Source organism: Sardina pilchardus, chromosome 21 (assembly GCF_963854185.1).
Source record: "Sardina pilchardus chromosome 21, fSarPil1.1, whole genome shotgun sequence".
Lineage (NCBI taxonomy): Eukaryota > Metazoa > Chordata > Actinopteri > Clupeiformes > Clupeidae > Sardina > Sardina pilchardus.
Window position 1 is genome coordinate 866,393 of NC_085014.1, and position 20,394 is coordinate 886,786.

At 49.1% G+C, this 20,394-nt stretch overlaps 1 protein-coding gene and 1 long non-coding RNA gene across 4 annotated transcripts; both read right to left on the reverse strand.

Moving 5' to 3' along the window:
* Positions 1-254: 254 nt before the first annotated feature.
* eif4g2a (eukaryotic translation initiation factor 4, gamma 2a) lies at positions 255-11,939 on the reverse strand. Of its 3 annotated transcripts, none has more exons than XM_062523944.1 (15): positions 11,879-11,939; positions 11,579-11,730; positions 10,999-11,109; positions 10,695-10,877; positions 8,685-9,038; positions 7,933-8,031; positions 7,673-7,798; positions 6,582-6,686; positions 6,189-6,404; positions 5,368-5,626; positions 4,296-4,500; positions 2,217-2,406; positions 1,542-1,572; positions 1,304-1,425; positions 255-1,064 (listed from the first exon to the last, which is right to left on the reverse strand). In XM_062523944.1, exons 2-15 carry the CDS (start codon positions 11,660-11,662, stop codon positions 999-1,001), a joined length of 2,151 nt encoding a protein of 716 aa, XP_062379928.1. In that variant the 5' UTR covers positions 11,663-11,730; positions 11,879-11,939; the 3' UTR covers positions 255-998. The 3 variants fall into 3 exon arrangements, with proteins under 3 accessions (XP_062379928.1, XP_062379927.1, XP_062379929.1); XM_062523943.1 differs by lacking the exon at positions 1,542-1,572 and adding an exon at positions 1,732-1,762; XM_062523945.1 differs by lacking the exons at positions 255-1,064; positions 1,304-1,425; positions 1,542-1,572; positions 2,217-2,406 and adding an exon at positions 2,505-2,638.
* A 2,861-nt stretch (positions 11,940-14,800) lies between these two features.
* Positions 14,801-18,070, reverse strand: LOC134068378 (uncharacterized). The gene is made up of 3 exons (XR_009936699.1): positions 17,865-18,070; positions 16,078-16,184; positions 14,801-14,937 (listed from the first exon to the last, which is right to left on the reverse strand). It is a non-coding gene; the product is annotated as an uncharacterized LOC134068378 (long non-coding RNA).
* Positions 18,071-20,394: the final 2,324 nt, after the last annotated feature.

The window sequence follows — 20,394 nt, forward strand, 5'->3', positions numbered from 1 at the left end:
CACTCCATCACAACTGGGCTAAATGTTACACTTCATGAGGTTTCTGCACTCAAAACTGGGCTAAATGTTACACTTCATGATGTTTCTGCACTCCATCACAACTGGGCTAAATGTTACACTTCATGATATTTCTGCACTCAGAACTGGGCTAAATGTTACACTTCATGTTTCTGCACTCCGAACTGGGCTAAATGTTACACTTCATGAGGTTTCTCAAGTTCTCAGCTTCTCACACAGCAGGCAGGACACAGATGTGAAATTATTGAGGTTTATTGAAAGATAAGCAGCAGTGGTACAGGACGGACACACACACACACACACACACACTCATTCACACACACAGGGGGAAGACTGGGAACAGGAACATACAGTAACAGGCAAGTACACGCATGATCGGAACACAGCCACACAAAACTGCCCCCAGATCACTCTAGAACTGCTCCAGGAGTCTAGAACCACCCCAGATCACTCTAGAACTGCTCCAGGAGTCTAGAACCACCCCAGGTCACTCCAGAACTGCTCCAGGAGTCTAGAACCACCCCAGGCCATTCTAGAAGCGCTGCAGGGGCAGTGTGGCCTCCCCCTGGTTCATGATTGGTCGATTATAAATAGGCCTGCTGACGCCACCCCTGTGTAGGCGTGGCAACGACATCAGGATTCAGAACCATCTCTTAAAAAACACTGAGGGACAGAGCCCCAGGCAAACGTAAAAAAAGGAAAACAAAAACACCACCGCTCCTACACACACACGCACACACACTCATGTTTAATTCCTCTGTTAAAATCATTATCAATATCATCCTCTTGTAAGTGGTGGAGCAATTAAAATCCCAATACACGCCAGAGAGTCTGCAACACTCCACGTGTTCACACACACCACACACACACACACAGCCATGAGGCACAGCAGGAGACTGACGAAGGATGGGGATCAAATCAGCTTGGCCTCAGGACATCAGGAGTGTGTGAGCATGTGTGTGTGTGGGAGCGTTCTCTGGTTACTCTTCATCATCTTCAGACTCCTCTTCCTCAGCGGTCTCCAGCCATGTCAGCCATTGGTTCACCTGGAACACACAGGTTACACAATCAGATGGGAACATGTGACATGGAGCAAGAGACACACACACACACACACGGGAACATGTGACATGGAGCAAGAGCACAGTTCACCGAATCATTCAGCAAAGTGTGTTAGGAGACACACACACACAGCACACCATTCACCACATCATTCAGCTAATTGTTTTAGCACACACACACACACACACACACACACACACTGTGAGAGAGACGGAGCGCTCACCTGGAAGAGGGCCTTGCCCTTCCCGGGGAACTCCTGCGCCAGATCCTCCTTCCAGGCCAGGAAGGCCTCCTCCTCAATGATCTCCATGTCATACAGGTTCACAAAGTACCGCAGCAGCATACCTGCACACACACACACACACACACACACATTAAACCAGATGCTGTAGGACACACGCACCGTGTAGAAGTGAGTCAGAGTGTGTGTGTGTGTGTGTGTGTGTGTGTGCACACCTTACCTTTGGGGAAGCCCAGGCTGTGGCAGTGCACCTGTAGAGCGTGCAGTGTGTGTGTGTGTGTGTGTGCGTGTGCGTGTGTGTGTGTGTGCACCCCTTACCTTCGGGGAAGCCCAGGCTGTGGCAGTGCACCTGTAGCGCGTGCAGGGTGTGTGTGTGTGTGTGTGTGTGTGTGTGTGTGTGTGTCTCTTACCTTTGGGGAAGCCCAGGCTGTGGCAGTGCACCTGCAGCGCGTGCAGGGTGTGTGTGTGTGTGTGTGTGTGTGTGTGTGTCTCTTACCTTTGGGGAAGCCCAGGCTGTGGCAGTGCACCTGCAGCGCGTGCAGGGTGTGTGTGTGTGTGTGTGTGTGTGTGTGTGTGTGTGTGTGTGTGTGTGTGTGTGTGTGCGCTCCTTACCTTTGGGGAAGCCGAGGCTGTGGCAGTGCACCTGTAGGGCGTGCAGGGTGTGTGTGTGTGTGTGTGTGTGTGTGTACTCCTTACCTTTGGGGAAGCCGAGGCTGTGGCAGTGCACCTGTAGGGCGTGCAGGGTGTGTGTGTGTGTGTGTGTGTGTGTACTCCTTACCTTTGGGGAAGCCGAGGCTGTGGCAGTGCACCTGTAGAGCGTGCAGTGTGTGTGTGTGTGTGTGTGTGTGTGCGCGCACCCCTTACCTTTGGGGAAGCCGAGGCTGTGGCAGTGCACCTGTAGGGCGTGCAGGGCGGAGACCTGCAGGTCGGTGTGCTCGTGGAGGAACTTCTGCATGACGGGCTTGAAGGAGAGCAGCAGCTGCTTCTCCTGCTCCACCTGCTCCCTAGAGGGCGCCAGAGCCCCGTCGTCCCACTCCACCGCCACCTCGCCCCCACCCAGCTCCTCACACACGTACTGCAGCAGGCTGGGGACACACAACAACTCCAATTAACACACACACACACAACTCAAATTCACACACACACACACACACACGTACTGCAGCAGGCTGGGGACACACACACACAACTCAAATTAACACACACGTACTGCAGCAGGCTGGGGACACACACACAACTCAAATTAACACACACGTACTGCAGCAGGCTGGGGACACACACACACAACTCAAATTAACACACACGTACTGCAGCAGGCTGGGCACACACACACACACACACACACACACACGGCTGGGGACAGTGTTTCCCCTACAATGTATTCAGCAGCGCCACTTCTAAAATGAGTGCTGCCATCACAACACACACGCCATCAGTAGCCCCCTCCCAAAAGAAGCAGGTGAACTGCAGGATCAGCTTATGATCCTCTCCAGGTTCCATAATAAATAACAGCAGGCTAATGTTTATGACCAACAGAACGTTCATGACCAACAGAACGTTGTCTGTGTGCAGGGTGGGGGTGACGTTGTGTTGTGCGGTGTGTGTGTGTGTGTGTGTGTGTGTACCTGGTGATGAGGATGTTGATGAAGCCCTTGTCTGTGTGCAGGGTGGGCGTGACGTGTGTGTGTGTGTGTGTGTGTGTGTGTACCTGGTGATGAGGATGTTGATGAAGCCCTTGTCTGTGTGCAGGGTGGGGGTGACGACGTGTTGTGCGGGGTGTGTGTGTGTGTTGTGTGTTGTGCGGGGTGTGTGTGTGTGTGTGTGTGTGTGTGTGTGTACCTGGTGATGAGGATGTTGATGAAGCCCTTGTCCGTGTGCAGGGTGGGGGTGACGATGTGTGTGTGTGTGTGTGTGTGTGTGTACCTGGTGATGAGGATGTTGATGAAGCCCTTGTCTGTGTACAGGGTGGGGGTGACGACGTGTTGTGCGGGGTGTGTGTGTGTGTGTGTGTGTGTGTGTGTGTGTGTGTGTGTGTGTGTACCTGGTGATGAGGATGTTGATGAAGCCCTTGTCCGTGTGCAGTGTGGGGGTGACGTTGTGTTGTGTGTTGTGCGGGGTGTGTGTGTGTGTGTGTGTGTGTGTGTGTGTACCTGGTGATGAGGATGTTGATGAAGCCCTTGTCCGTGTGCAGGGTGGGGGTGACGTTGTGTTGTGTGTTGTGCGGGGTGTGTGTGTGTGTGTGTGTGTGTGTGTGTGTGTGTGTGTGTGTGTGTGTGTGTGTGTGTACCTGGTGATGAGGATGTTGATGAAGCCCTTGTCCGTGTGCAGGGTGGGGGTGACGATGTGTTGTGTGTTGTGTGTTGTGCGGGGTGTGTGTGTGTGTGTGTGTGTGTGTGTACCTGGTGATGAGGATGTTGATGAAGCCCTTGTCTGTGTGCAGGGTGGGGGTGACGTTGTGTTGTGTGTGTGTGTGTGTGTGTACCTGGTGATGAGGATGTTGATGAAGCCCTTGTCTGTGTGCAGGGTGGGGGTGACGTTGTGTTGTGCAGGATGTGTGTGTGTGTGTGTGTGTGTACCTGGTGATGAGGATGTTGATGAAGCCCTTGTCTGTGTGCAGGGTGGGGGTGACGTTGTGTTGTGCAGGATGTGTGTGTGTGTGTACCTGGTGATGAGGATGTTGATGAAGCCCTTGTCCGTGTGCAGGGTGGGCGTGACGTTGTGTTGTGCAGGATGTGTGTGTGTGTGTGTGTGTGTACCTGGTGATGAGGATGTTGATGAAGCCCTTGTCTGTGTGCAGGGTGGGGGTGACGTTGTGTTGTGCAGGATGTGTGTGTGTGTGTACCTGGTGATGAGGATGTTGATGAAGCCCTTGTCTGTGTGCAGGGTGGGCGTGACGTTGTGTTGTGCGGTGTGTGTGTGTGTGTGTGTGTGTGTTGTGCGGGGTGTGTGTGTGTGTGTGTGTGTGTGTGTGTACCTGGTGATGAGGATGTTGATGAAGCCCTTGTCTGTGTGCAGGGTGGGGGTGACGTTGTCCTTGACCCAGCGGTAGACGTGGGCGGCGGAGGGGTCCTCTCTGACCCGCCGCAGGAGCTCCTTCTCCAGACGCAGCAGCGGGAACAGGAAGCCCAAACCCTTCCCCTCCAGCAGCTCCAGCATGCGCTCCTTAGACTGGTCGATCTCTATAGAGACACACACACACACACACACACACACACACACACACACGGGTTAGAGTTACACTCCAGACCCTTCCCCTCCAGCAGCTCCAGCATGCGCTCCTTAGACTGGTCGATCTCTATAGATATATAGATATACACACACACGGGTTAGAGTTACACTCCAGCAGCCGCTCCTTAGACTGGTCTATCTCTATAGATATATAGATATACACACACACGGGTTAGAGTTACACTCCAGCAGCCGCTCCTTAGACTGGTCTATCTCTATAGATATATAGATATACACACACACGGGTTAGAGTTACACTCCAGCAGCCGCTCCTTAGACTGGTCTATCTCTAAAGAGACACACACTATATATCAGGGATGTGATTGGCAAAGGACAAAAAAGCAGGAAAATATAAATATAAATATGTGTGTGTGTGTGTGTGTGTGTGTGTGTGCGCACACCTGGCAGCATGGCGACCATGTTGACGCGGCTCTGCTGGAAGGTGTGTGTGTGGTGTGTGTGTGTGTGTGTGTGTGTGTGTGTGTGTGTGTGTGTGTGTGCACACATACCGGGCAGCATGGCGACCATGTTGACGCGGCTCTGCTGGAAGGTGTGTGGTGTGTGTGTGTGTGTGTGTGTGTGTGTGCACGTACCGGGCAGCATGGCGACCATGTTGACGCGGCTCTGCTGGAAGGTGTGTGTGTGTGTGTGTGTGTGTGTGTGTGTGTGTGTGTGTGTGTGTGTGTGTGTGTGTGTGTGTGTACGTACCGGGCAGCATGGCGACCATGTTGACGCGGCTCTGCTGGAAGGTGTGTGTGTGTGTGTGTGTGTGTGTGTGTGGTGTGTGTGTGTGTGTGTGTGTGTGTGTGTGTACGTACCGGGCAGCATGGCGACCATGTTGACGCGGCTCTGCTGGAAGGTGTGTGTGAGCCAGTCCTGGTCCTTGAGGCGCGCGGCTTGCTGCAGGCACAGCAGGAAGAGGGGGAAGTGGGCTCCGCCCTCTAGGGGCGTGGCCAACTCACACACGCCCAGCAGCCCACCAATCACAGCCCTCGCCGCAAACTGGGCCAGGAAGGACTTGAGCAGCGGAACGGAACCCTCCAACTCCGCAGAGCGCTCTAGAACACTGAGGAACGCCTGCACACACAGAGACAGAGATAGAGACGGGTTAGAGTGGGAGTGCGTGTGTGTGTGTGTGTGTGTGTGTCCACAGCAGCACTATGGCTGCCTGCTTTCCGGTCCCATCCATGGGGGCAGAACAGACGAGGTTCACAAGCTGCTCTTCAATTCCCTGAACACTCCAGCAGTCAGCGTGTGTGTGTCTGTCTGTGTGTCTGTCTGTGTGTCTGTCTGTGTGTCTGTCTGTGTGTCTGTCTGTGTGTCTGTCTGTGTGTCTGTCTGTGTGTCTGTCTGTGTGTCTGTCTGTGTGTCTGTCTGTGTGTCTGTCTGTGTGTCTGTCTGTGTGTCTGTCTGTCTGTGTGTCTGTCTGTCTGTGTGTCTGTCTGTGTGTCTGTCTGTGTGTCTGTCTGTGTGTCTGTCTGTGTGTCTGTCTGTGTGTCTGTCTGTGTGTCTGTCTGTGTGTCTGTCTGTGTGTCTGTCTGTGTGTGTGTCTGTGTGTGTGTCTGTGTGTGTGTCTGTGTGTGTGTCTGTGTGTGTGTCTGTGTGTGTGTCTGTGTGTGTCTGTGTGTCTGTGTCTTACCTGCATGAATTGTTCTGCGGTGACCAGTCCGTCGGCGTGGAGTGTGTGTATGAGTGTGCTGATGCTCTCGCGGTCGGCGTCGGAACCTTCCAGAGACACCAGCATCATCTTGGCCAGCAGCTCCCACACACACGAGCGTGGAGCACGCATCTCCTTGACCGCACACACAGCCTCACTCAGCTCCCCGCCGTTCAGATACGCACGCACCAGCGCCTCCTGGGGACACACACACACACACACACACACACTTTTAGAATGACCAACATGATGCTCACGTCCTAACAGCACAGTCACACACACACTTTTAGAATGACCAACATGATGCTCACGTCCTAACAGCACAGTCACACACACACACACACACACACAGAGAGGAGAGGGGTGTGAGCTGACCGTCATCTTGAGGAGCTCCTCCTTGGAGGGCGGCGGTTTCTTGACGCTCTTCTGGGGCTTCTCGTGGATCAGAGGGGGACTGCTCTTCAAGCCCAGCTGAGGAGGCTGCAGCACAACACACACATACAGGGTTAGAGAACACACACCCGGTTAGACAACACACACATACAGGGTTACACACTAGATAGAGAACAGAGACGGAGTTAGAGCCTAGAGATACAGAGTTAGAGACTAGAGATACAGGGTTAGAGCTACAGGGTTAGAGCTACAGAGTTAGAGATACAGAGTTAGAGACTAGAGATACAGGGTTAGAGCTACAGGGTTAGAGATACAGAGTTAGAGACTAGAGATACAGGGTTAGAGCCTAGAGATACAGGGTTGGAGACTAGAGATACAGGGTTGGAGACTAGAGATACAGGGTTAGAGCCTAGAGATACAGGGTTGGAGACTAGAGATACAGGGTTGGAGACTAGAGAGAGAAGAGAGACTAGAGATACAGGGTTAGAGCCTAGAGATACAGGGTTGGAGACTAGAGAGAGAAGAGAGACTAGAGATACAGGGTTAGAGCCTAGAGATACAGGGTTAGAGCCTAGAGATACAGGGTTGGAGACTAGATAGAGAAGAGAGACTAGAGATACAGGGTTAGAGCCTAGATAGAGAAGAGGCAGAAGAGGTTAGATACTAGATAAAAGGGGTTTAAATATTAGAGATGAGATTTGATCTAGTTCTTTATTGATTAAAAGCACCATAATTCCAAAGGAAATTTGGGCATCCAGTACCTTAATCGTGTGTGTGTGTGTGTGTGTGTGTTCACCTGTCCCAGGGGCGGGGTGTGTGTGCGTGGAGGCTGGGCACTGGGGGGAATCGTGTGTGTGTGTGTGTGTGTGTGTGTGTGTGTGTGTGTGTGTGTGTGGTGTGTTCACCTGTCCCAGGGGCGGGGTGTGTGTGTGTGTGTGTGTGTGTGTGCGCTCACCTGTCCCAGGGGTGGGGTGTGTGTGCGTGGAGGCTGGGCACTGGGGGGAATCGTGTGTGTGTGTGTGTGTGTGTGTGTGTGTGTGTGTGTGTGTGTGTGTGTGTGTGTGTGTGCTCACCTGTCCCAGGGGCGGGGTGTGTGTGCGTGGAGGCTGGGCACTGGGGGGAATCATGTTGGGAGTCTGAGGCTGCAGCTTGGGCTGGTTCTTATTGAGCAGGAAGGACTGAGCCGGACGCAGACTCACCTACACACACACACACACACAGAGAGAGAAAGAGAGAGACGACACAGATCAGGACGTGCTGCTGTGAACATAGCGTCTGTAGGTGACAGGGTGACAGGGCGTAGCATAGCAACAGTGAGATGATTGACAGCTACCTCCTCAGCACTGAGAGGGCCCTTCTTGGAGAAGCGTGGGGTCAGGTCCTTTGACAGCCCATTCTGCTGCGACGGGTTATGGAACAACGGACTCTGCGCCTGCACACACACACACACAGATTAGGACCACAGACATGTACTCAATGCCCTGACCAACGCATCTAACACACACACACAGATTAGGACCACAGACATGTACTCAATGCCCTGACCAACGCATCTAACACACACACACACACACACACACAGATTAGGACCACAGACATGTACTCCAATGCCCTGACCAACACATCTAACACACACACACACACACACAGATTAGGACCACAGACATGAACATCAATGCCCTGACCAACGCATCTAACACACACACACACAGATTAGGACCACAGACATGAACATCAATGCCCTGACCAATGCATCTAACACACACACACACAGATTAGGACCACAGACATGTACTCCACTGCCCTGACCAACGCATCTAACACACACACACACACAGATTAGGACCACAGACATGTACTCCAATGCCCTGACCAACGCATCGAACACACACACACACACACAGATTAGGACCACAGACATGTACTCCACTGCCCTGACCAACGCATCTAACACACACACACACACACAGATTAGGAGCACAGACATGAACATCAATGCCCTGAGCAACGCATCTGGAAACACACACACACACACACACACACACACACACACACACACTGACCAACGCATGTGTAAACACTCACCCGCTGCACGGGGTTGGGCTTGGTGAAGGGCTTGGCCCCCCTCTCCTGTGGAGTGTGTGCGGGGGGGTTGATGTACGCCCCGAGCGTGTGTGTCGGGGGGTTGTAGGGCCCGTGGCCGTTGAAGAGGCCGTTGCTGCGGTGACGGCCGAGCGTGGGGGAGTAGTGCTCCTCCTGGATGACCCCCGGGCCCGTTCCGATGCCCCCGCCGGGCATCTGCCCGAACATGTCCGCCAGCCCGCCCAGCACGTCCCCACGCATGCCCACGCGCGCCAGCGTCGCCAGGAAGGAACTGTCCGGAAAGAAGTCCGTGCGCCCGCCGCCAGGGTTGGGGGGGGGAATGAACACGCCCAGATCCTGTGGGGGGGGGGGAGAGGAAACACTGCATGACCTACAGCAGCTGATGCACATGGAGCCCCAGTGAAGGAGAACATCCGACATGAACACCATTACGCACAGTCTACTCCACTAGTTAGGATGCACATTCTACTCCACTAGTTAGGATGCACATTCTACTCCACTAGTCAGGATGCACAGTCTACTTAGCCTGATAAACCAGCCTAAATGGATTGGATGTCTAATTTAGTCTGGCTCCGATGAATGGATACAACGGAACATTGTTGATGAGCACAACCCGTTGTCTTTCAAACCGTGTCCGAGGACAGACCCAAATGCAGGCAAAACATTTTGCCGTCCAGCAGTTGGCGCTGGTTTTCCAGGCTACATTCTACTAGCACTAGTTAGGACGCACATTCTACTAGCACTAGTTAGGATGCATATTCTACTCCAGAAGCGTCTGATAGGAAATGCAGTTGTGCTGCTAGTCACTCAGATCCTCCACTCTAATGCTAATGAGCCGAGCGGTAATCACTGAGTGTGCCCTCGCCTTCCCAGAAGCCCTCATGCCGACAACACAAAGGAGGCCGACATTGTTTACGGCACAACACTGACGGCTAGCGGGCTCAACATTACTTCCCAAGCTAGCATATGCCATTAGCTAAGCATCAACTTCAACTTTCCATCTTTATTGTCCCAAAAGGGCAATTGGTTGTGCATAGAATAAGCATAGAGTTACATCAACGCTATTACCCAAGCTAGCATATGCTATTAGCTAAGCATAGAATAAGCATAGAGTTACATCAATGCCATTACCCAAGCTAGCATATGCTATAAACTCAGCATAGAATAAGCAGAGTTACATCAATGCCATCACCCAAGCTAGCATATGCTATTAGCTAAGCATAGAATAAGCATAGAGTTACATCAATGCCATTACCCAAGCTAGCATATGCTATAAACTCAGCATAGAATAAGCAGAGTTACATCAATGCCATCACCCAAGCTAGCATATGCTATTAGCTAAGCATAGAATAAGCATAGAGTTACATCAATGCCATTACCCAAGCTAGCATATGCTATAAACTCAGCATAAATAAAGAACTGACACCAATGCTTGACCTAGATTTGCTTGCGTCAATATGATGTTTGTCACATGAATGTTCATGCTGTACGCTATTCTAGATAGACAGCCAGCAATCAATGCTATTACCGAATCAAGCATATGCCATTAGATCATCATGCTGTACTTAAGCTACTCTAGATAGCCAGTTAGCAATCATTGCCAGAAGGAAGAAAGTAAAGGGAAACATTGGCTCTCAGGTTCTAGTTTTGTTTGTTTAAATCACGTGATTTCTACTTCCATCTATTGGTATTTAGACACCCAACCCGCCCCGATGGCTCAGAGGACCGTTCTACACTCCAGCACAAGTCCTACTAGCAAAGAACTTGTTTGTTTGCAATTGATGGGTGAAGAGCCTGCACTAGCCCCTACTAACCCCCCGTGGAAAGGGAGCGCGTGTGTGTGTGTGTGTGTGTGTGTGTGTGTACACACACGTGTGTGTGTGTGCGTACCCTGATGGCTTCCTGGCGGATCTGGATGATGGTCTTGGGCCCGTTGACGGTGAAGGCCTTGCGTGCGTGCGTGTGTGTGTGTGTGTGTGTGTGTGTGCGTACCCTGATGGCTTCCTGGCGGATCTGGATGATGGTCTTGGGCCCGTTGTCGGTGAAGGCCTTGCGTGGCTTCCAGTTGTTGTCCCGCAGCTCAAGCGTGTCCTGGAGCAGGAAGCGGATCCGAGACGGCAGCTCCTGATTGGTCATCAGGTTTCGCATTCGCCCAAAGTACTGGTCCATCAGAGACTACAACACCACACACACACACACACAGGTCAGCACTGGTCCATCAGAGACTAACACAATTAAGAGCATAAAACCCTGATCCCCACACTATGCCCACACACACACACACACACACACTTACCCTGGCCTTCTGGTGGTCAAGCCTCGGCCCCACCGTCCTCATGATCTGACACAGACACTCCAAGTCCTCCCCCATGTCCTTAAGCTGCACCCTCTTCTTCTTCTCCAGAAGCTGAGACACACACACACACACACACTTCATTATGATTATCAACAAGTTACCTACTGTAAAAAAGTGTTTCCCAATATCAAAAGGAAAACGGTACAAACATTGGTCACAGGCAGCACCAATGGCTCCATCACAACACGGCAACTTTGCTCATATGTGCCTCACCTCTCACCCCCCCACGGGTGAAGCCTGCTAAACGCACTGCTGTGATGCGGCTATGAAGGGTAGATCACCTACTGGGGTGTGTGTGTGTTACTGTTTTGATGCACTTATGAAGGATAGATCACCTACTGGGGGGGGGGTGTGTGTGTTATTGTTTTGATGCACTTATGAAGGATAGATCACCTACTGGGGTGTGTGTGCGTGTGTGTGTGTGTTATTGTTTTGATGCACTTATGAAGGATAGATCTGAACGTAATGTTTTGATGCACTTATGAAGGATAGATCTGAGCGTACTATGAAGGATACGTACTGTTTTGATGCACTTATGAAGGATAGATTCGTGGATGAGGTCGAGCTTGCCGAGCTCTCCGATAAACTTGATGTTGCCGAGCATCTTGATCTTAGCAACAGCACGTTGCTCCTCCTCCTCCGCTGAGAGGGGAGTGTCCTGCTTGTCGTACACTGGAGAGGGGGAGGAGCCACATGTCAATCATGCAGTCAGAGACATCAGCATGTCAATCATGCAGTCAGAGAGATGTCAATCATGCAGTCAGAGACATCAGAATATCAGACTTCATTCACCTGCAACATTTAATATCAGAATGCTCACCTTCAACATTTTTGGCTCTGTTTTCAAACTCATCCTGAAGCTTAGCAATCAACACTCTCCTGAATGTCTGTAGAGCGAGAGAAAGGAAGGAGAGGAGAGGAGAGGAGAGAGAGAAAGGAAGGAAGGAGGAGAGGAGAGGAGAGGAGAGGAGAGAAAAGAGAGCGAGAGAGAGGAAGGAGAGAGAGAGAGAGGAAGGAGAGAGAGAGGAAGGAGAGAGAGAGGAAGGAGAGGAGAGAGGAAGGAGAGGAGAGAGGGTCAGTTTTAGTACATCACTTCATTTAGCAGCATGAACTTGTGTGATCTCTGGCCTCTGTAGATGGTGGTGTGTGCTGTGTGGATGTGTGTGATGCTGCAGGACTTGTGTGATCTCTGAAGATGGTGGTGTGCGTGTGTGGTGTGTGGCTGTGTGTGATGCTGCAGGACTTGAGTGGACCTCTGAAAACAGTGGTGTGTGTGTGTGTGTGGTGCGGATAAGTACACGCCTGCGTCTGATTTGAAGGGTGTGTGTGATGAGTGCTGTGGATTTCTGAAACAGATAGTTTCTCAATCCTGATTGGCTGAATTGCTCGTGATGCCCCGTGTGTGTTGGAGCATCAGCTGTGCTGTGCTGGGAGGGAAGCAAGTGTGTGAGTGAGTGTGCAAGTGTGTGTGTGTGTGTGTGTGCAAGTGTGTGTGTGAGTGAGTGTGTGCAAGTGTGTGTGTGCGCTACTTACGGTACTCTGCTTCTGGGGGGGCTGGTTGTCAGGGGAGGGGCCATCAAAGCTGGGAGCGTCCTCAGCCAATCGTAGACAGAGTTGAGCGTAGAGAGAACTGTACTTGGACTCTTCCAAAGCCTTATCCACTATCTGGAAAACACACACACACACACACTTAGTTTTACCATGAACTCCCATTAACACACACATACAGTTTTACCATGAACTCCCATCAACACACACATAGGGATGTAACAGTATGAAAATGTAACCCCACGGTTATAGTTACCAAAATCACGGTTTTCGGTATTATCGCAGTATTTAAAAAAATGTGTACAATATGTTAAGAAAGCACTGATAGGTGTACGCAAGCTGAAATAATTGTTAAAAAAAGTGTGACAGTGTTTATTACATTACAAATATAGGCAAACCCTTATTGCCATCAGCAGGATACCGATCACTCACAGCAGTGGCAATCCTAGTCTCTGCTCAACCCTCCACACACAGAAAATGGCTTGTCTTGTTTCTATTGCATATTTTGAATTCATAAAATGTATATATTTTGCTAATAGTTTAAAATATTTTAGGATCTGCATAATTACTCATGCTAAAAAATATTCAGTAATTTGAATACTTGATTTTTAAACTATAACACTTGTCTTTAATAACATTACAGGGTTGTTGTGTAGGTCTAATTGAGTGCCTGTCACTTTAAGAGATACGTGAAGTATATTAACCTTCATTCGGTTTTAGGAAAGTAGTCACGCACAGTTCAAGGATATCCGTTTTCATTGAGTAAAATGAATGTTCAAGAAAATATTGCTGGGATCATAGAATGTTCATTTCTATGATTTTGGTGAGCACTAGGCTACATTAATGATAGACATGACGCGTGAGCTAACGGAATAGTAACCTAGATGGGACTTTCTCAAGATGTAAAAGTTTGGCAATGGGCTGTGTAGCTTTTTTCGGAAATTGAATTAAACACAACAGAAGGCCTAAATGAACTAAATTCCATAGCCTACTGTAGGGAGGTTACCGTGGCATTGATCTGTCGTTCACCTTTTCCTTGGTTGGAAATGTTAAATTGGCTGCTTATAGCTTAACTTATGATTTGGAGTTTGGTATCTGTTATATCCAATGAGTGACACCCAGCGCTCAACACAAAACTCCTGATAACGTCCTGATAAGACGCAGAGTGGCTACATGATACAGCGCATGTTTTGGGGTGAAAATGTTGCGCCCTTTAAAAAGCAGGTGTAGCCTTATACGAATCGTGGTTAAAATAAATCCATCAATTAGACAACAGAATTAGTATGGTAAAGTTTTGTTTCATAGTAGGCCTATACCAGCTTGTGTCAAAAGCAGGCTCGGATGAGGCTGGGAGGAATTAAACACACGGTTACCACACCGTAGTATCAACTGTGATAATAATGACATTCCAAATGAACACGGTAATTGTTATAGTCAACATTTTTATCATGGTTTACCGTCACACCGGTAATCGTTCCATCCCTACACACACACACACACACACTTAGTGTGTTGAGTTAATGGTAAAACTTAGTTTTACCATGAACTCCCATCAACACACACATACACTTAGTTTTACCATGAACTCCCATCAACACACACACACTTAGTTTTACCATTAACTCCCATCAACACACACACACTTAGTTTTACCATGAACTCCCATCAACACACACACACTTAGTTTTACCATTAACTCCCATCAACACACACAGGCAGATGAACATTAACACACTTCGGCTCCACTTGAGCTCAGCAAATACACACGCACAGTAGACACACAGGCCTTTCCAGAAAGACACACACACACACACACACACACACACACACACACACACACACCTTACTAGTAAGATACAGACACACACACACACACAGGCCTTACCAGTAAGATGACTCCTTTGAGGATTAGTTTAGAGTCGATGCCGACGTTCAGCAGCTCAAGACATAGTTTATCAAACTTCTCCGGGGTCAGCTTGTTTAGTATGCTGCAGAGAGAAACAACCCAGAATCAGACCACCACACACAGCCAAACACACACACACACACTCAAATGTACACACACAGCCAAATACACACACACTCAAATGTGTACACACACACACACACACACACACACACACACACTCAAATGTACACACACAGTGGCGGCGTAGTGCAGACGGAACTCACCCTCGGACCTTCCGGAAGATGGCGTCGTGGCGTTCTTTCTCGTTGCTGGAGCTGCCATCTCGTCTAGTGCTTCGGGAAGGAACCCATTTCTGGCCGCCAGAACCTGTCTTGGGATAGTGCTGAGAGGCTCCGGTCCCGCCTCCTCCGCCCGAAGACGCACTGAGGGCCAATCAGATCACAGCACAATGAAACTCAACCAATCAAAGCAACAGACGATTGAGATGAAGGATTCAAAGAGCTCTATTCGGTTGTTAAGTCCGACGTCACGGACCCAGCAGCTATTTTGTGAAAAGACGTTTATTAGCGCAGCCAGACGGGTTTTGCGACTTGTAAACTTTGTCATCAACACCTTCGTTTTAGCGGTTTTAAAACAAAATCGCTAAACTTTTACAAAGTAATCACTGTAGCTATGCAGAGCCAGATGAATGGGTAAAGTCCAGGCTTCCGCGAAAAATATGGATTTGATTAGGTTGAGGCAACAAGTCCGCATAAGATGACAATTTTTTTAAAGGCTAGTCAGAATAGCGGAAAATAGTAGTTTATTTGACTGTCTATGGAGAATAACATGTGAGTTTGAAAGCCGTTGGACCTGGAAAACTATTTATTATCCCATTATTACATCACTTAAAAGCCGAATTGGTCACGTGAGATGGAAATGTACCAATGTGAAGCATCCACCATGAAACCGCGCTTGTGTTGAGTGTTGATCCATGGGGTTCACAGGCCCCTTGCCACAGTGCAGACTGCACGGTGCTGGATTTGTATACATTCTCCACTAGGTGCTTGATGATACGTGTGGCAAAGGACCTGATTAACCCCATAGATAAGGGCCTGTGTTACCAATAGCTTTTTTTACACCGACGGCAGCCATTTTCAATACAAACTCCATCGAGTTCAGCGTTAAGCGGGGAAAAAAGTCCTCGGCGTTGACTGTTTTCTTCCGCAGCACTCAGTGCACTGAAAGTTGAAATATGTTCCAACTTTCAGAACAGCACTGGGCTCGTCAATGACACTTCTCTCTCGACGACCAATCAAAATTGGGGGCGCATTGTAATGCTGAGAAAAGGAGGTTGAGGGCGCAATCAGCGCAAAACATGTGATTGGTGGACACAGGGTGTAATGACATGATGTCACAATACACCACAGAACTCACGCGTGATGACTGGCACTAACAGCCTAGCCTGTGGGCTATACACTAATCTCCCTTGAGGGGTGAAGAAAGTCTGTCTGTCTCTTATGACTACTTAGAAAGCACAGCCGCACATCAGAGGCCAAGGCCACACACACACACACACTCACCTGAAACGAGAAGCACCCCCTTCTGCGATCACACTCTCCACTTTGGCGGCTGGACTGACAGGAACTCAGGAAGAATCAGAAAGATCAGGAAGGACAGGAAAACACGTCTGCGGAGAAAGAGAAGGAGAGAGAGAGAGAGAGAGTCAGAGGAACATATCTTGTAGGGGGGGGGGTTAGCGGTTAGCCTAGCAGAGCGAAGACCTCACACACACAAAGGCCTGACGAAGACTACACACACACACACACACACATAGGCCTGATGAAGACCACCACTCACACACAGGCCTCATGAAGACCTCACACACACAAAGGCCTGATGAAGACTTCACACACACACACAAAGGCCTGATGAAGACCTCACACACACACACAGGCCTGATGAAGACTACTCGCACACAAAGGCCTGATGAAGACTACTCGCACACAAAGGCCTGATTAAGGCCCAGTGGTGAACCATTCAGGAAATCAGTTTAGTCGGCCTGTGAAACCTGATGGAGAACCCACCAACTGAGCTGGATGAATAAACAACCAGCCACAACAAACAAGAATACAGTCCAGACAAGGATAGCTAAATGAACATTTGCGGTGATAATGACTGAGCAGATAAACTATTGCAATTTCCTTATAATATGCCGTTGGCTGGCCTCGCCCAAGTGAGCTAGCCAGCTATCCTGTACCGAGGAAGGAATGTTTGGCCAGAACAAAGGGCGGATCATAGCTCGTCATTTACCACCAGCTAATTAGGGCTAGCGGGGCGGCCATCGCATTTCGAAAACGTTCAGAGAGAAAATTACTCAGACCGGTTATAATACGAAGGCCAAGGTTTTCGTTTGTGCGTTCATGCGAATGGAACACGACAGCCAGCTTTTCGGGGCTAAACATACTGCATTCGCCAACGTAACTCGTTTGTCACCTCTAATTTGAGGCTGGAATGTCCATCTTTAACTGTGTACAAGGTTTTGGTTGTCTTCACCATCATATGTCTGGTCCAACTCATCTAATATCCCCATAAGTGCGAGAGGCCGATGGTCTGCCTCAATCCAGTCAGCTGGTAAATCTGGCCCAGGTGCTAACTGGCTAAACGAACGGGCTAACGTTAGCTGGCTAAGGCCAGATGGCCTAGATTTGAACCTTTACAATGCGGGGACAACGAAATAGGTTAACGTTACATCTGTAGAGTCTGGATGTCTGAGCGTTTAACGTTATGAGCGGAATACACGTACATGCAATATTTGAGGGTTACAATAGAAGATATACGCGTATTAAAGCAGTAGGGCAGCAAGGAAGCTAACAAGGCCGGCTAGGAAGATTAAATCACGTTTGCTAAGTTAATTAGCTAGCTAGCATAGCTAACTATTCTAGGATGGTCGTCGTCGACTAGTTGATTCACCCAAGGATGTAAGCATCGATCGGTTATTTTCGTACAATAATGATGGCTTATTGATGTCGTGTTAATCAGAATGAATAGTTTAGGTGCAATCGCTACATAGCATCCACTTAATCCCCGTAATCAAAATATCATCATGCCGGCCGGCCCCGGTGCTGGTGGCAGATGTTGGCCATCCAAGACGCCATTTTCTTCCAACCAGGATAGTTGGCCAGTTTACCCATCGAGAGGATAGCAAAGCTAGGTACGCAGACTATGAAAGCAATGTATGACAAAAACACATGAAATCCACCTCCTGCCACAAATGTCTTTTACTAACGAATATTAACACGATTTAATGACGAACATTAAATACGATTTCGCAATCAGTTAGAGTGGAGACTAAACATCGGTGTCTTACCTTTACCAAAAGAAGGTCAGCTTCAAAATGATTGTTTCCACTACTTCAGAAAATAGTAAATATAAAAGTCGAGCAGTGACGGGAATCACTGACCAGATTCTCTTAGCGTAGCCTTACAAACGTATCCCACTATTGTCTGTAAAGATTGCCGCTTTGCCGGTGTTGCAATCAGACGGGGATAATCATGGGACTGCTGACTCTCTGACCTGACGTCAGCCGTAACGCAGGTTATATATTTTGAACGTGACCTACGTCATCACGCCGTGACGACATATTTCCTGCCCTACTTCAGAAACGCCAACCTGTTAAATTCCACAGAAATGCTTAGGCCTATCAGAGCAAGTACAGCCAACAGTTCATACTGTAAAATCATCAGGCAACTGAACTAGACATGTGACCATTTCAAATCCTATAGTCCTACCAGCAACAATCCCTTCTTCTTCAGTGGGTTTTATTGGCAGTTTGCAGGCTTGGTGCATTCACAACCATCCCTTTGTGCCTAATCTCACAAAGCTTTCTTTGCTGCATTTTGCTGTTGTAGCTCCTGTCACCGAATGTAAAGCAGATCAGGACCTTATTTGTAGTTACGTCAGTTTTTGTTGGTCTTTTGCCCTAATTTGCTGGTTTGTTGGTGCGTTCACGTGCATTGGAAAAACATTTTACCCACTGAAATCATAAGCATTCACATGTGTGGGAACAGCTGGGAAATGGGGAAAGATTGTGATAACTGACCTGACCCAGTTGGGGGCTCCATGTCACTTTTGCCGTCACGTTGCAGTTCATTTTGTAGTCCTTGTGCACTTTCATGTCCAACCAGTTTAATGTGAACTTGAGAATTTGTCGTTTTTGTGACTTGAAAGCTGCATATCCTTCTTCTACAAGCGCCTAGATACACCATATTCTAAAGCAAGTACTGTTCCTTTAAGATTAGTGCGCGTAGGCAGTACACCATATTCTTCAGCAAATACTGTTCATTTATGAATAGGCTGTAACCTTTGTAGTGGCGTCCATGTTCATTTCAGATTAGTGCGCGCAGGCTGTAACCTTTGTAGTGGCGGACATGTTTTTCACACCTTCCGACAGCAACATTTGCATCCATTTGACGGCACATTTGAGGTTGTGGGGTCAGTTCTAGGTCATGTGACCTACACTTCTGAGTGGTCGTGTCTGAGCACCAGGGGCTGATCAGGGAACAGGATGGACGCGTTCCCACAGCAAAGCACATGAACACTCGCAGTGGGAAACACAACGTAATCATGGAGGCGGCGGCCCCTGATATTCTCAGGTGGCATGAACGCACCATTAGAGGCCTCTGCTATGGATAGCACACGTCCCACATCCCACATCCCACATCCCACGTCCCACGTCCCACATCCCACATCCCACGTCCCACATCCCACGTCCCACATCCCACATCTCACATCCCACGTCCCACGTCCCACATCCCACATCCCACGTCCCACATCCCACATCTCACATCCCACATTCCACGTCCCACATCCCACGTCCCACATTCCACATCTCACATCCCACGTCCCACGTCCCACGTCCCACGTCCCACGTCCCACGTCCCAAAGTCCCAAAGTCCCATTATAGACACGGTATGGTCTGAGTGAGGTCATGGGGTGATCCATTTGTCCAATGAGTTCGTTTTACAATGAGCTCTCCGAAAAGACTTAAGTTATGCAAAATGATGCGACAGCATGCCCCCCTAAACTTGCGTGACAAGTCAAATGCTGCATTCTATTGTTCTGTTCAAATGCTGCATTCTATTGTTCTGTTCAAGTCGTTCTCCGACCTGTTTTCACCAGCTCAAAGCAAAAGTCACCTGCAAGAGAACCGCGAAGGGAACGCCCTCTGAAGTTCTACCACGACTCATCAACTCGGTGGAACCCAGACTAGTGCGAGTCTGGATTTCCAAGATGGCTGCACCCCTTAGCAGTGAATGTGAGCCTGACATGCTCCGTTATTGGCAGTTCTGCTGGATTTGTGTCACATTAAATCTGCTGTGGAAACAATAGTGTCCAACGCCTCTCTGTTTAGACTCATCACAATTTACAAGATCTCTTCCTCAGCGGAACCTCAACATATCAAACTTTTCATTACCATGGTAACTGGTAAACAATGGACCAGTATTTATCATATTAATATACTAGAGTTGTTTTCAAACATGTAGTAATAATAATAATAATACATTTTATTTGTATTGCACTTTATATTTTGGACAATCTCAAAGTGCTACAAAATTAAAAATGTGGTTGCCTACAACTAATAGTTGTACATGTTCTTTTCCCTCTGCCATCAGACAGGCCAGACAGAGCACACGGGGCGGACTATGTTTCCTCATACAGCAGCAGCAGCAGTTGTTTGTCAGACATGTTGGTTAGCTCGGGCCTCAGGGCACAGAGTTCCCCTTTAATTTCACAACTCTCTGCCTGGAAAGGAAGTAAAGGGGGGGTGGGGGGGGGTGTGTGTGTCGTGTGCTGTTGACGAACTCTCCACTCCCTCTTTACAGACCGCAAGGCAAAGG

Coding starts and splice junctions, on each gene's coding strand:
- eif4g2a (XM_062523944.1), bottom strand. CDS start 11,662: ATGCTCGGCAACATCAAGTTTATCGGAGAGCTCGGCAAGCTCGACCTC. Junction 10,878..10,998: donor TTGACCACCAGAAGGCCAGG/GTAAGTGTGTGT, acceptor GTGGTGTTGTAG/TCTCTGATGGACCAGTACTT. Junction 5,627..6,188: donor CCGCAGAACAATTCATGCAG/GTAAGACACAGA, acceptor CTGTGTGTGCAG/GCGTTCCTCAGTGTTCTAGA.